Genomic DNA, 12,921 nt, shown 5'->3' on the forward strand with positions numbered 1-12,921 from the left:
GGGTAAGGATAATTAGGGCCTGAGTTGGGTTATTAAATAGGAAATTGTGTTGGGGATTGGTCCGATTTGGGCTATAATTGAAAGCCAAATCTGGCTACTATTTAAATAGCCAGTTTTCCCTATTTTAATTTTTAAAAAAATAATACGTAATTTTTGGAAAATTATTTAAGGTTCCAAAATGATTTAAAATACATAAGGATCATTTTAAAAATATATGGACCTATTTTATGCATATAAAATATAATTATACATTAAAAGGGCTTATATTGTAATTATATTCAATTTAGCTTAAAAAATACTAAATGTAATTATAAAAATGCATGAAAAATATATTAGCTATATTTTGGTATATGTATAGAAATTCAATGAATAAATAATCATAAAAATAGTTTTGGAAATAATTATTGGGGATTTTTATGAATAAAAGGGGAGAAAATAAATCAATTTTAATCCTTAAAATTATGGAAAAAGTTATAAAAACCTTGTGCATGCTTATATATGTATATATATATATATATGTTGAAGGCATTAATGCATATTTAAAATATACAGGGAAACATTGGGTACCAACAACTGCCCCTCTTTACCCGGGAAGGATGAAAGAGTTTTCGGGTACTTAAATGATGGCCAATTTTGACCAGATGGGATGTCTTTAAAGACAGAGGTCGAGTGCTGATTTTCGAGTTTCCTACATATCCCTGGTTTTACAGGAATCAGGCATGTGTAGTTCTGGATTTAGCTGTGGAGTATGCCGATGAAATTATTACGAGAGCAGACAGAAGATGTGGAAACGGCTACGATGCACGGTTAAGGCTCGGGATGGTCAGAGGGAACTGGAGCGAGATCGCTCCTGCTAGGATAACGATTGTTTGCTAGTTCCCTGCAGATAAAACATGCTACAAACGTATTTGCAAAAATTTAAACATGCTGCTAATTCCCTTTGGACCATGAAGGTTGTCTTTGGACGGTTAAAGATGACGTCCATGGACCATGATGGCCTGGGCCATGAATTTCTTAGTGAGGGATTCACAGGCCATGAAATGGTGTTCTCGGGCAACGAAAATGGTGCCTCCGAACCATGACGCCTTTGAATAATGATATGCAAACTTGAGAGATCCTCAGGCCTTGGCATGGTGTCTTCCGGCTATGAGGATGGTGCCTTTAGACTATGACGCCTTTGGAAAGATTGGCGATGTTTCAGCCCATGATATGTAGTAATATGAAGTAACAAGACAAAGGTTTAGTCTTGCTAAGTAGAGGGCAGAGCTCATCCCGATTGAAAGGCAAATAAATGGTAGTAGAAATAGAGCAATATACATGCAAAGATGGGACAATGCTTAGTCCCGTGCAAGTGGGGAGGCACGGATTAGACTTATGCAAACAGGGAGGCAAGTATTAGCCTCATGCAAATATGGAGTCAGGGCTTAGACTCATGTAGGGAGAAGGCAGTGCTTAGCCTTATGCAAATATGGAGTCTGGGATTAGACTCACGCAAATATGGAGTCAGGGCTTAGACTCATGCAGGTATGGAGACAAGGATTAGCCTCATGCAAATATGGATTCAAGGATTAGACTCATGCAAGAGAAGGCAATGCTTAGCCTTATGCTAATATGGAGGTAGAGCTTAACCTCATGCAAAATTCGGGATAGGGCTTAGTCCCATGCAAAATGGAAGGCAATGCTTAGCCTTATGCAAAATGGAGGCAGGGCTTAGCCTCATGCAGGATTTGGGACAAGGCTTAGTCTCATGCAAAATGGAAGGCAATGTTTAGCCTTATGCAAAATGGAGGCAGAGCTTAGCCTCATGCTAGATTCGGGATAAGGCTTAGTCCCATGCAAATATGGAGTCAAAGATTAGACTCATGTAAGAGAAGGCAACACTTAGACTTATGCAAATATGGAGGTAGAGCTTAACCTCATGCAAGATTCGGGACAGGGCTTAGTCCCATGCAAAATGGAAGGCAATGCTTAGCCTTATGCAAAATGGAGGCAGGGCTTAGCCTCTTGCAGGATTCGGGACAAGGCTTAGTCCCATGCAAAATGGAAGGCATATGCTTAGCCTTATGCACAATGAAGGCAGGCTTAGCCTCATGCAAGATTCGGGACAAGGCTTAGTTCCATGCAAATATGGCGTCAAGGATTAGACTCATGCAAATGTGAAGATAAGGCTTAGACTCATGCAAATATAGAGTAAGGTCTTAGACTCATGCAAATATGGAGTCAGGGCTTAGACTTATGCAAATGTGGAGTCAAGGATTAGACTCATGCAAATGTGGAGTCAGAGATTAGACTCATGCAAAGAGAGAATAGCAGATAAAGGTAGAGTATGTCTTAGCTATGATATGTTTAGTGTCTGATTGACGGATGGATGGTGAATTTGCTTTGTGTGCGAATGCAATCTGCAAATGTGCCTATGTTCAAAGAAAAAATGTAAGTTTCATGAGGGGAGGGTGGTTCTTGCTTCTTCTGCTAGTCTTGCTTTGCTCCACTCTAGAAGCCCCTTTCCAGTTCCCCTAGGTAGCACCTGACTATTATGAAAAAATAGAATTTTCGAAAAATATGCTTTCATTGATAAAATAGAATTGTTTTGGAAGCGTATTGATATATCAAGTAATTTTTGATGAACTAGCGACTGTAACACATTTCGAAGGCATTGCAGCTCTCTTATGTTGGAATTTTGAGCGTCCTCCTCAAAATTCTGCCCCAGTTTGGTAGATGATTTTTAACTGTTTGTGGATGGCGGACCCAACTGAATCTTCTTCGGAATTTTGAGAATCCTTCTCAAAATTCTGCTCCAGTTCTTGACTGATTACTGACTTCCTGGCATGTGATGACGCTGGCTGGACTTGTTCTAGAATTTTTAGGACACTCCTCAAAATTCTGCCCTAGTTTCTGATTTTTGGGGGAAAATGAAAATTTTATTATGATATGACCGAACCCATAAGGCTGCCTACGTATCCCCTCTTAAATGGGAATCGGGTCAAGCGTAGTTAAATTACATCATAATAGAAATGTGAAATAATCTAGGCATAGTATCTATTGACTGCGTCTGAATTGATTGGTTTTGGCCAGATCTCTCCATCCATCTCTGCAAGTATGAGTGCTCTTCTTGTTAGTACTCTGTGAACCATATACGGAACTTGCTATTTGGGAGAGAATTTCCCTTTGGCTTCATCTTGGTATGGGAAAATCTTTTTTAATACCAGCTGCCCTGGTGCGAACTATTTTGGTTTGACTCTTTTGTTGAAGGCTCTGGTCCTTCTGTTTTGATAAAGTTGGCCGTGACATACTGCATTCATTCTCTTTCTATCAATAAGGTCCAACTATTCATTGCGATTTCTTATCCATTCTGTATCACTGAGTTTAGCTTCCTGTATGACTCTTAGAGAATGAATCTCTACTTCGGCTGGGATAACAGCCTCGGTACCATAAGCCAACATGTTGGGGGTTGCCCCGGTTGATGTGCAAACTGTGGTGCGGTGCCCTAACAAATCAAAGGGTAACTTCTCATGCCACTGCTTGTGATTCTCTACCATTTTCCTCAGTATCTTCTTAATGTTCTTATTGGCGACTTCTACGGCTCCATTCATCTGAGGTCGGTAGGCGGTGAAATTCTTGTGCTTGATTTTGAAAGTTTCACATATAGCTTTCATCATGTCACTGTTGAGGTTGGCGGCATTGTCGGTAATAATGGACTCAGGAATTCCGAATCGGCAGACAATACGATCCTTGACAAAATCTGCGACGACTTTCTTGGTCACAGCTTTGTAAGATACAAATTCTACCCATTTTGTGAAGTAATCAATGGCTACCAGAATAAACCGATGTCCGTTTGAATGCATGGGATCAATCGGCCCAATAACATCCATTCCCCAGGTGGCAAATGGCCAAGGTAATCTTGTTGCATTGAGCTCATTTACTGGCACTTTTATCATGTCGACATGCACTTGACATTGAAAGCATTTTCGGACATACTGAATACAATCCGTCTCCATGGTCATCCAAAAGTAACTTGCCCTGAGTATCTTCTTGGCCAGAATGAAACCATTCATGTGCGGGCCACATGTCCCAGCATGTACATTCTCAAGTAGCTTATAAGCTTCCTTTGCATCGACACACTTTAGCAAAATCAAATCCGGAGTTCCTCTGTACAGGTTCCCTCCACTGTGGAAGAAGTGATTTGACAATCTCCGGAGCGTGCGTTTCTGAATGTGATTTGCATGCTTCGGGTATTCTCCTTTTGATAAGTGCTCCTTGATGTCATGGAACCAAGGTTTTCCATTTGTTTCTTCCTCGACATAAGAACAATACGCCGGCTGGTTATGGATCCTCACTAGGATAGGATTAATGTAGTTCTTATCTGGATGTTGTATCATAGATTGGCTAATGTGTCCGCGAACTCATTATGAATTCTAGGCATATGTCGGAATTCTATCTTCATGAGCCTCTTTTTCAATTCCTGCATATGGTGAAAATATGTCAATATCTTGGAATTCTTGGTAGCCCATTCTCCTTGCACCTGGTGCACAAGCAAATCTAAATCGCCGATCACCAACAATTCCTGAATGTTCATGTCGACTGCCATGTTGAGCCCTAGTATGCAAGCCTCATATTTTGCCATGTTGTTGGTGCAGGGAAATCTGAGTTTAGCAGATACTGGATAATGCTGACCCATTTCTGATACCAGAACTGCTCCAATTCCTGCTCCTTTGAAATTTGAGGCTCCATCAAAGAACATTCTCTAATCGTCATATGCTTCCACAATGTCTTCTCCCACGAATGATACTTCTTTATCAGGAAAATACATTTTCAAGGGTTCGTATTCTCCTCCCAGCGGATTTTCAGCGAGGTGATCTACCAATGCTTGTCCCTTGACTGCCTTTTGAGTTACATAGACGATGTCGAACTCACTCAGCAGTATCTGCCATTTAGCAAACTTCCCCGTAGGCATGGGCTTCTGAAATATGTACTTTAGAGGATCTATCCTGTATATGAGGTATGTAGTGTAGGCGCAGAAATAATGCCTTAACTTCTGGACTGTCCAGGTCAAAGCACAGCAAGTGCGTTTAAGGTGTGAATTTGTTGCTCAGGTAGTATATGGCTTTTCCCTTTCTTCCCGTCTCCTCATGTTGTCCCAAAACACATCCAAAGGCTCCATCTAACACGGATAGATAAAGTAGCAAATGTTGTCCTGGTTCAGGTGGGACTAGAACTGGTGGTGTGGACATGTATTCCTTGATCTTGTCAAAAACTTTCTGACAATCCTCGGTCCAACTTGTCTCGGCATCTTTCCTCAGCATATTAAAGATGGGTTCACATATTACCGTGGACTGTGCTATGAATCGGCTGATGTAGGTGGGCCATCCTAGGAAGCTCATCATGTCCTTTTGAAATTTATTCGGACCCGAACCAACAAACCCGATAAGTCATATAATAGTTGTAGAGCACAGAAGGAGTAGAAAATGGGTGAAATGTGCTACAACTCTTGAAATAACCGGTCGAGTCGTTGCATCCTCCCCCTCTTAAACAAATGTTCGTCCTTGAACTGGTCAAGAAACATATCTGGAGTCACAAATAGGTGTGGATATCTAATCCACATCTCCCGCTTGGTCTCCCAAGTACCTTCTCAACAGGCTGACCTCTCCACTGCACCTTCACTGAAATGATGTAAAATGCGTGCCTCTATCTGAAATGATAGAAACAAGAACACAGTGAAGGTGAACAATCTCTCGGATGTAAATCTCAGCCAACCGGTATGAAGAATAAGTAGTACCAACTGGAATGAAGTGTGTAGACTTGTTTAGCCGATCTATAATCTTCTAAATAGCATCGAACTTCCTCAAAGTCTATGGGAGTACAACTAAGAAATCCATGGTGATCCACTCCCACTTCCACTTTGGGATCTCTATCCTCTGAAGCAATCCACCTAGTCTTTGATGTTCATATCTTACCTACTGACAGTTGAGACATCGAGCTATATACCCCACTATAATGCTATCTCAGATCTTGGTACATCTTCGCAGCATTCAGATGGATGGAATGCCGTGAGTTTTGGGCCTCATCCAGAATTAACTCCCGTAGCCCATCTGCATTGGGCACATATATCTGGCTCTATATTTTCAACACTCCGTCATCTCCAGTAGTCACATCTGTTGAATCACCGTGCTGAACCTTTTCGTTGAGGACAAGCAAATGAGGATCATCATACTGGCACTCTCTGATGCAATCAAATAAGGAAGACCAAGTAACCATACAACCTAGAACCCGACTGGACTCCGATACATCTAATCTCACAAACTGGTTGGCCAAGGCCTGAACATCAACTGCAGGGGGTCTCTCACCAATGGGAATGTATGCAAGGCTATCCATACTCACTGCCTTCCTACTCAAGGCATCGTCCACCACATTGACCTTCCCTGGATGATACAGAAGAGCAATATCGTAGTCCTTTAGCAGCTCCAACCATCTCCGCTGCCTCAAATTTATATCCTTCTGTTTGAACAAGTGCTGGAGGCTTCAATGATCTATAAATACCTCACATGACACACCATTAAAGATAGTGCCTCCAAATCTTCAACGCATGAACACTGACAACCAACTCCAAATCATGAACATGGTAGTTTTTCTCATGAGTCTTCAACTGGCGCGAAGCATAAACAATCACTCTACTCTCCTACATCAAAAAACACCCAATACCAATCTGAGAAGTATCACAATACACTGTACAAGAACAAAAAGCTGAAGGTAGAACCAAAACCGGAGTTGTGGTCAAGGCAGTGTTATCATGAAGCACTGCCTAGAAATGTTGATTGCCTCTGTTTTGGCATTCATTTTTGCATGATTTCCTTCTGTGTTTTGTTAAAGTAGTTTCATATCATTCCTCATGGATTGTCCTACTATTATGTCGCATTGATATATAAACCCAGATTGGATCTACAAAGTGCAAAACATGTTGCCAAAGTTGCCCAATCAAGTATCCTAGCCAAAATTTCTCCACCTTGTTGTTTTTATGACATAGTTCGTGTGCATTCCTTGTGTATTCACCTGCCCTCTTTGTATTTTTTGACCTCTGGGTTGTTGAGTAATTTTTTTTTCATTGAGATTATGCATTTCAACATAACCAATTTACCCAGAAATTGTTGCCAAAACCAGTAGGTCGACTGTCCTTCCCTAAGAAAAAACTGGGCACCAGCTTTATCCCTTCCTGTCCTTAGTACCATGCTTGTGCTCATCCATGATTTCCCTTCAATGGAATGAGTACAATGTACTAATACCACCAATTGAAGGTTCATCATAAAATGAGGCATAGTTACAGTAATGTTCCCTGCAAAAAATAAAACCATGTCAGATAGAACAATCATCTCCATATTCTCTTCCTTTAGGATTTGATCATGAATGACTGTGAGTTCTTCCCCGTAATGTGAGGACCTGACCCGTCGTCTCCCGTAATTCCATCCCGTATTCCCCGTTATATGCTTATTCATGCTTCAATATGTGTACTTGGTGAATTTGAGTCAATTCGGATCGAGTTTGGTAGAAATTGGGACAAATAGTCTCTTTAATGAAGAATTAGTTTGGAAAAGTCAACCGGAAGTTGACTTGTGAGTTAGAGGTCTCAGAATTGATTTCCAATGACTCGGTTAGTTTCGGGTGATGATTTAAGGATTGGTAGCACGATCGGAAGTGAATTCGGATGTCCGGAGGTCATTTTGAAGTCATTTGGCTAAGTATAGAAATTTGAAGGTTTTTGAGAAAAATTCGACCGGAAGTGGAAATTTTGATATCGGAGTCGGAATGCAAATCCGAAAGTTGCGGCAAGTCCGTAATGTCGAGTGTGACTTGTGTGCAAAATTTGAAGTCATTCCGGAATGATTTTGGTAAGGTTTGAGACACTTAGTCTCTTTTAAGGAAGCTTAAGTTGGAAAAGTCAACCTAATATTGACTTATGTGTTAGAGAACTCGAAATGCGAATTTTATGGTTCGGATAGCTTCGTTAGGTGATTTGGGACTTAGGAGTGTGTCCGGAATATTTTGTGATTACCGGTGTAGAATTAAGCTTGAATTGGCAAAGTTAGTATTTTGGCGAATTCCGGTTGATAGGTGAGATTTTGATCCGAGGGTCGGAATTGAATTTTGAGAGTTGTTGTAGCTTTGTTATGTCATTTTGGACTTGTCTGCAAAATTTGAGGTCATTCGGACGTGGTTTGGTTGGGTTTTTGATCAAAAATGGAATTTGGAAGTTCGTGAGATTCATAGGCTTGAATCCGATGATGATTTGATGTTTTGATGTTATTTTGGGTGTTTCGAAGGTTGGGACAAGTTTGAATGATATTGTGGGACATGTTGATATAATTGGTTAAGGTCCCGAGGGCCTCGGGTGGATTTCGGAAGGTTAACGGAATGAAATTCAGACCAAAAAGAAAAGAAAAAGATGTAGAAATTTCTGCTGCAATTTTCTGCAGAAGGTCTTTGGACTGCAATCGTGGAGCGTACTTCAGAGGCCTATATCTTTTGATCTACAAGGAATTTTGAGATGGTTCAAAAACTAAAGTTGTAGCCCTTCATGTGTAGTTTCCAGAAAGCTAGAGAAATCGTAATTTAGACATCTCTAGAGAATGTTACGGTCGATTGAATATGACTGGTGAAGCTCGTTCTCCAGAATTTTCTGATTTCGGGGAGCCTACTTTAGAAGTTAATATCTCGAGATATATAAAGAGTTACATGGTGTACAACCTATCAAATTATAGATCTTCGAGTCTAGTTTCTAAACTTCAAACCGTTTGTTATTTGGATATTTATACAAGACGTTATGGTTGTTTAAACAGAAGGTGTCCGACAAGGAAAATTTTTAATAGGATGTACAACTTGTATAGCACAAGTGCTAGGTACAACTCGACGAAGCACAGGCAGATTCTTTTAAACACGGATTTGGCTTATTTCTTTCATTTCTTTCATTTGGCTTGGATTATTTTGGATAGAATTTCAAGGGGGATTTCATCAAGCATCAAAGGTGAGTTGTTTCTACTTATTTCCAAGTTAAATACATAGATTAGAGCTGAAAACTCAAGTAATTTATGGACAAAAATGGTGGTTTAGGGCTTGAAACTTAAGAGAATTAAATGGTGATTTAAGGGGTCAAATGAACTCTGATTTTTGTGAATTTGGTATGTATAGACTCGTGGCGAGATAAGGGTCGTATTGATGTAAAAATTTCTAAATTTCGAGACGTGGGCCCGGGGCTCGAGTTTTGCTAATTTCGTGATTTTCGACATTTTTTGAGTCTTTTTGATTGGGTTATATTCCCTTAGCCTATTGTAACGTATTCGTTGTGGTTTTGACTAGATTCGATGCGCGAAGAGGTCAATTCAAGAGGAAAGGGCATTGAGGACTAGTCTACGGTCGGTTAGAGGTGAGTAATAGATGTAAATGCTGTTCTGAGGGTTTGAAACCCCGGACTTTCACATCGTAACACTATATTGAGGTATGACACACACTCCATAGTGAGTGCGGGGTCGGATACTATTGGGGATTGTGACTTGGTCCATCCCGTGTGATATTTATACTATACTGGTGATTGATACACACACTTTATTGATATTACTGGGCTTGATGCCATGTTTGGAGCCTTGTGCTGACTTGAAAAATCCTTCGAGGATTTACATTACTGCTTAGTATGATTTGCATATCATTTAATTTCAGTCCAAGGTTTTAAATGCTGCCATGCAAACTCAGCCATAATTCTAAGTGTTGAAAACTTAAATGACATTTTAAATGTATTTCGGACTAGGAACTTCTACTTTGTAAATGCCCAAGGGGCTTACTATATTATTTTCTGGATGGATTATAAAGTGACTTGAAACAGTGGCAACAATGACACCGTATGTTATACTTGAAACAGTGGTAACAATGACACTGTAATATATACTTGGAACAGTGGTAACAATGACACTGTAATATATACTTGGAACAGTGGTAACAATGACATTGTGTGATATAAATTGGTCAGGTAACAATGACTGACCAAGATATTGCGCTTGGGCTGTAGGAGCCCCTCCGGAGTCTGTACACACCCCTAGTGAGCGCCGTCGACGATAAATAAATATAGATGGCTCGGGCTGCACGCCGCAGTGGGTACTGGAATGTACCATCATATGCATTGCATTGCATTCATGTATTTGCCTTTATACTGTTGTTTAGCTCTTCAGTTCCATATGTTGCTGTATATTTAGATTTTAGCTTACTTTGTGTATTTACTGGATTTTCTTATCTTCGGACTGTAGTTACTTTTACTACTCACTGGGTCAGAGTACTCACTTTACTCCCTGCACCTTGTGTGCAGATCCAGGGCAGTCTCAGGCATAGTAGATCCAGTTGATCAACGGATTCTAGCATTTCGGGAGTATCAAGGTAGCTGCACAGCGTTCGCAGCATTGATTTCTTCCCTCCTATCCTATCCTTTTTATTTCTGCATTATCAGACTTTGGATACACTATGTATTAGGGTGATATTTTGTATTCTAGAGGCTCATATTCGTGACACCGGGTCCTAGAGAGATCATGTCGTGTATTTTGTTAAACTCTTCAGTACTTTGATCGTTAGTTAATGGATATTTCCATCCGCTATTTTCGACAAATTGGGTTAAGTGTGACTAATAGTCGGGCTTGCCTAGTAGTGTGTTGGGCGCCATCACGACCGGGATTTGGGTCGTGACAAGTTGGTATCAGAGCCTAGGTTACTTGGTCTCACGAGTCATGAGCCGGTTTAGTAGAGTCACGCGGATCGGTACGGAGACGTCTGTACTTATCCTCGGGAGGCTACAGAACCTTTTGGAAAATTTCATATTCTTGGAATTCTTATCGTGCGACTTTGTTGATCCCAAAAAAAAACCCTGAATTTTGTTGTTCTATTCTCTCGCAGATGGCGAGAACACGAGCTAATGGACAGGATGGACGACCACCATTGCCACCTACTGAGGCCACCAGAGGCCGTAGACGCGGTTGTGGTCGAGGCAGAGCCGCAGGGGCAACACCTGTTGACCCACCAGTTGCCCCGGCACAAGATCAGGCTCCAGCTACATAGATTCCAGCAGCACATGCTCAAGCACCAGCTGTGCCTATTGTTATTCCGGGTCTTCAGGAGGCTTTAGCACAGATCTTATCAGTTTGCACTGGCCTGGCTCAGGTAGTTTCAGCTACCACTGCAGCAGCTACTTCACAGGCAGGGGGAGGCAGTCAGACCCCCGCTACTCGCACACCTGAGCCGGTAGTGCAAGGATTACAGACCCCAGAGGCACCACCAGTACATCAGGTTGCCCCAGTTCAGCCGGTTGCCCCGGTTCAGGAGGTTATGGTCCCAGTTATGCCATACGATGAGAAGCGTCGTCTTGACAGATTCAACAGACTTGCACCTCCTCCTTTCAGTGGTGCTCAGGGCGAGGATGCCCAAGGTTTTCTTGACAAGTGTAGACGCATGCTGCGGACAACAGGGATCTTGGAGACTAGCGGTGTATCCTTTACTACTTTTCAGTTCTCAGGTGCAGCCTTCACTTGGTGGGAGGCATATGAGCGGCGTAGGCCGGTAGGTTCAGTGCCCTTGTCATGGCAGGAGTTCTCCACTCTCTTTCTGGAGAAGTGGGTACCGCGATCTTAGAGAGAGGAGCAGCGTAGGCAGTTTGAGTATCTTCATCAGGGAGATATGACCGTATCTCAGTACGAGGTGAGGTTTTCAGAGTTAGCTCGTTATGCTCCATGGATGGTCCCGACTAATCGGGAAAGGATTAGGAGGTTCGTGGATGGGCTCATTTATCCCATTCGTATCCTGATGGCTCGAGAGAGGATTCTGAGCCATACTTTTGAGGATGCAGTCGATATTGCCTGAGATATTGAGGCAAATCGTCGTCAGGAGAGAAAGGAGTGGGAGGCCAAGAGGCCTCGTGGATTAGGTAGTTTTAGTGGTGCTCCGTCTAGGAGCCAGTTTCAACAGAGCAGGGGTCGTTCTTATAGGCCTCATCAGTCGGCTCGTTCCGAGTATCGAGGGGCATCTTCAGGCCGTGGTCATCAGGGATTTCAGCAGGGTCAATCTTCTTTGGGTGCCCTTCCAGCACAGAGTTCATCACATGCTCCTTTAGTCCAGGGTTCTTCGGCGCCGAGTGCATCAGCTAGTCACTTTGGTGCGAGGGGTTCCCATAAGTTCCCTTATCCAACTTCGGGTAGTTGTTACGAGTGTGGAGAGTTTGGTCACATAAAGAGGCATTGTCCTCGGCTTCATGGAAATCAGTCTCAGCAGAGGGGCCAGTCCTCATCTTCCGCACCATTTACTTTAGCACCCACTCAGTCAGCTAGGGGTGAGGGTCAGGCAGCTAGAGGTCGCCCTAGAGGGGGATGTCGATCGGGCGGTGGTTAGGCTCAGTTTTATGCTATCCCAGACAGGACAGATGCTCTTGCGTCAGATGCTGTTATCATAGGTATTATCTTAGTCTGCCACACAGATGCCTCTGTCTTATTTGATCCCGGATCCACCTATTCTTATGTGTCTTCATATTTTGCTCGTCATTTGAGTATACCCCGAGAGTCTCTTGCTTTACCTATTCATGTGTCTACCCCGTTGGGCGATACTGTTATTGTGGATCGTGTGTATCGGTCGTGTATTGTGACTATTAGGGGTCTGGAGACCCGAGTTGATCTATTGTTGTTGAGAATGGTAGATTTTGATATTATTCTGGGCATGGACTGGCTCTCTCCATGTCATGCTATTCTAGACTGTCATGCTAAGACAGTTACTTTGGCTATTCCGGGTGTTCCGAGGATCGAGTGGCGTGGTATGAATGATTATGTTTCTAGTAGAGTAATTTCTTTCTTGAATGCCCAACGTATGGTTGGGAAAGGCTGTTTATCTTATTTGGCCTTCGTGCGTGATGTGGGA

General features: G+C 42.2%; 1 protein-coding gene across 1 annotated transcript; it reads right to left on the bottom strand.

The window, feature by feature from the left end:
- Positions 1-4,372: 4,372 nt before the first annotated feature.
- On the bottom strand, positions 4,373-4,738 carry LOC138877638 (uncharacterized). The gene has a single exon (XM_070157262.1). It carries the CDS (start codon positions 4,736-4,738, stop codon positions 4,373-4,375), a length of 366 nt encoding a protein of 121 aa, XP_070013363.1.
- Positions 4,739-12,921: the final 8,183 nt, after the last annotated feature.

Source organism: Nicotiana sylvestris, chromosome 9, assembly GCF_000393655.2.
Source record: "Nicotiana sylvestris chromosome 9, ASM39365v2, whole genome shotgun sequence".
NCBI classification, from domain to species: Eukaryota; Viridiplantae; Streptophyta; class Magnoliopsida; order Solanales; family Solanaceae; genus Nicotiana; species Nicotiana sylvestris.

Coding starts and splice junctions, on each gene's coding strand:
- LOC138877638 (XM_070157262.1), bottom strand. CDS start 4,738: ATGTTCTTTGATGGAGCCTCAAATTTCAAAGGAGCAGGAATTGGAGCA.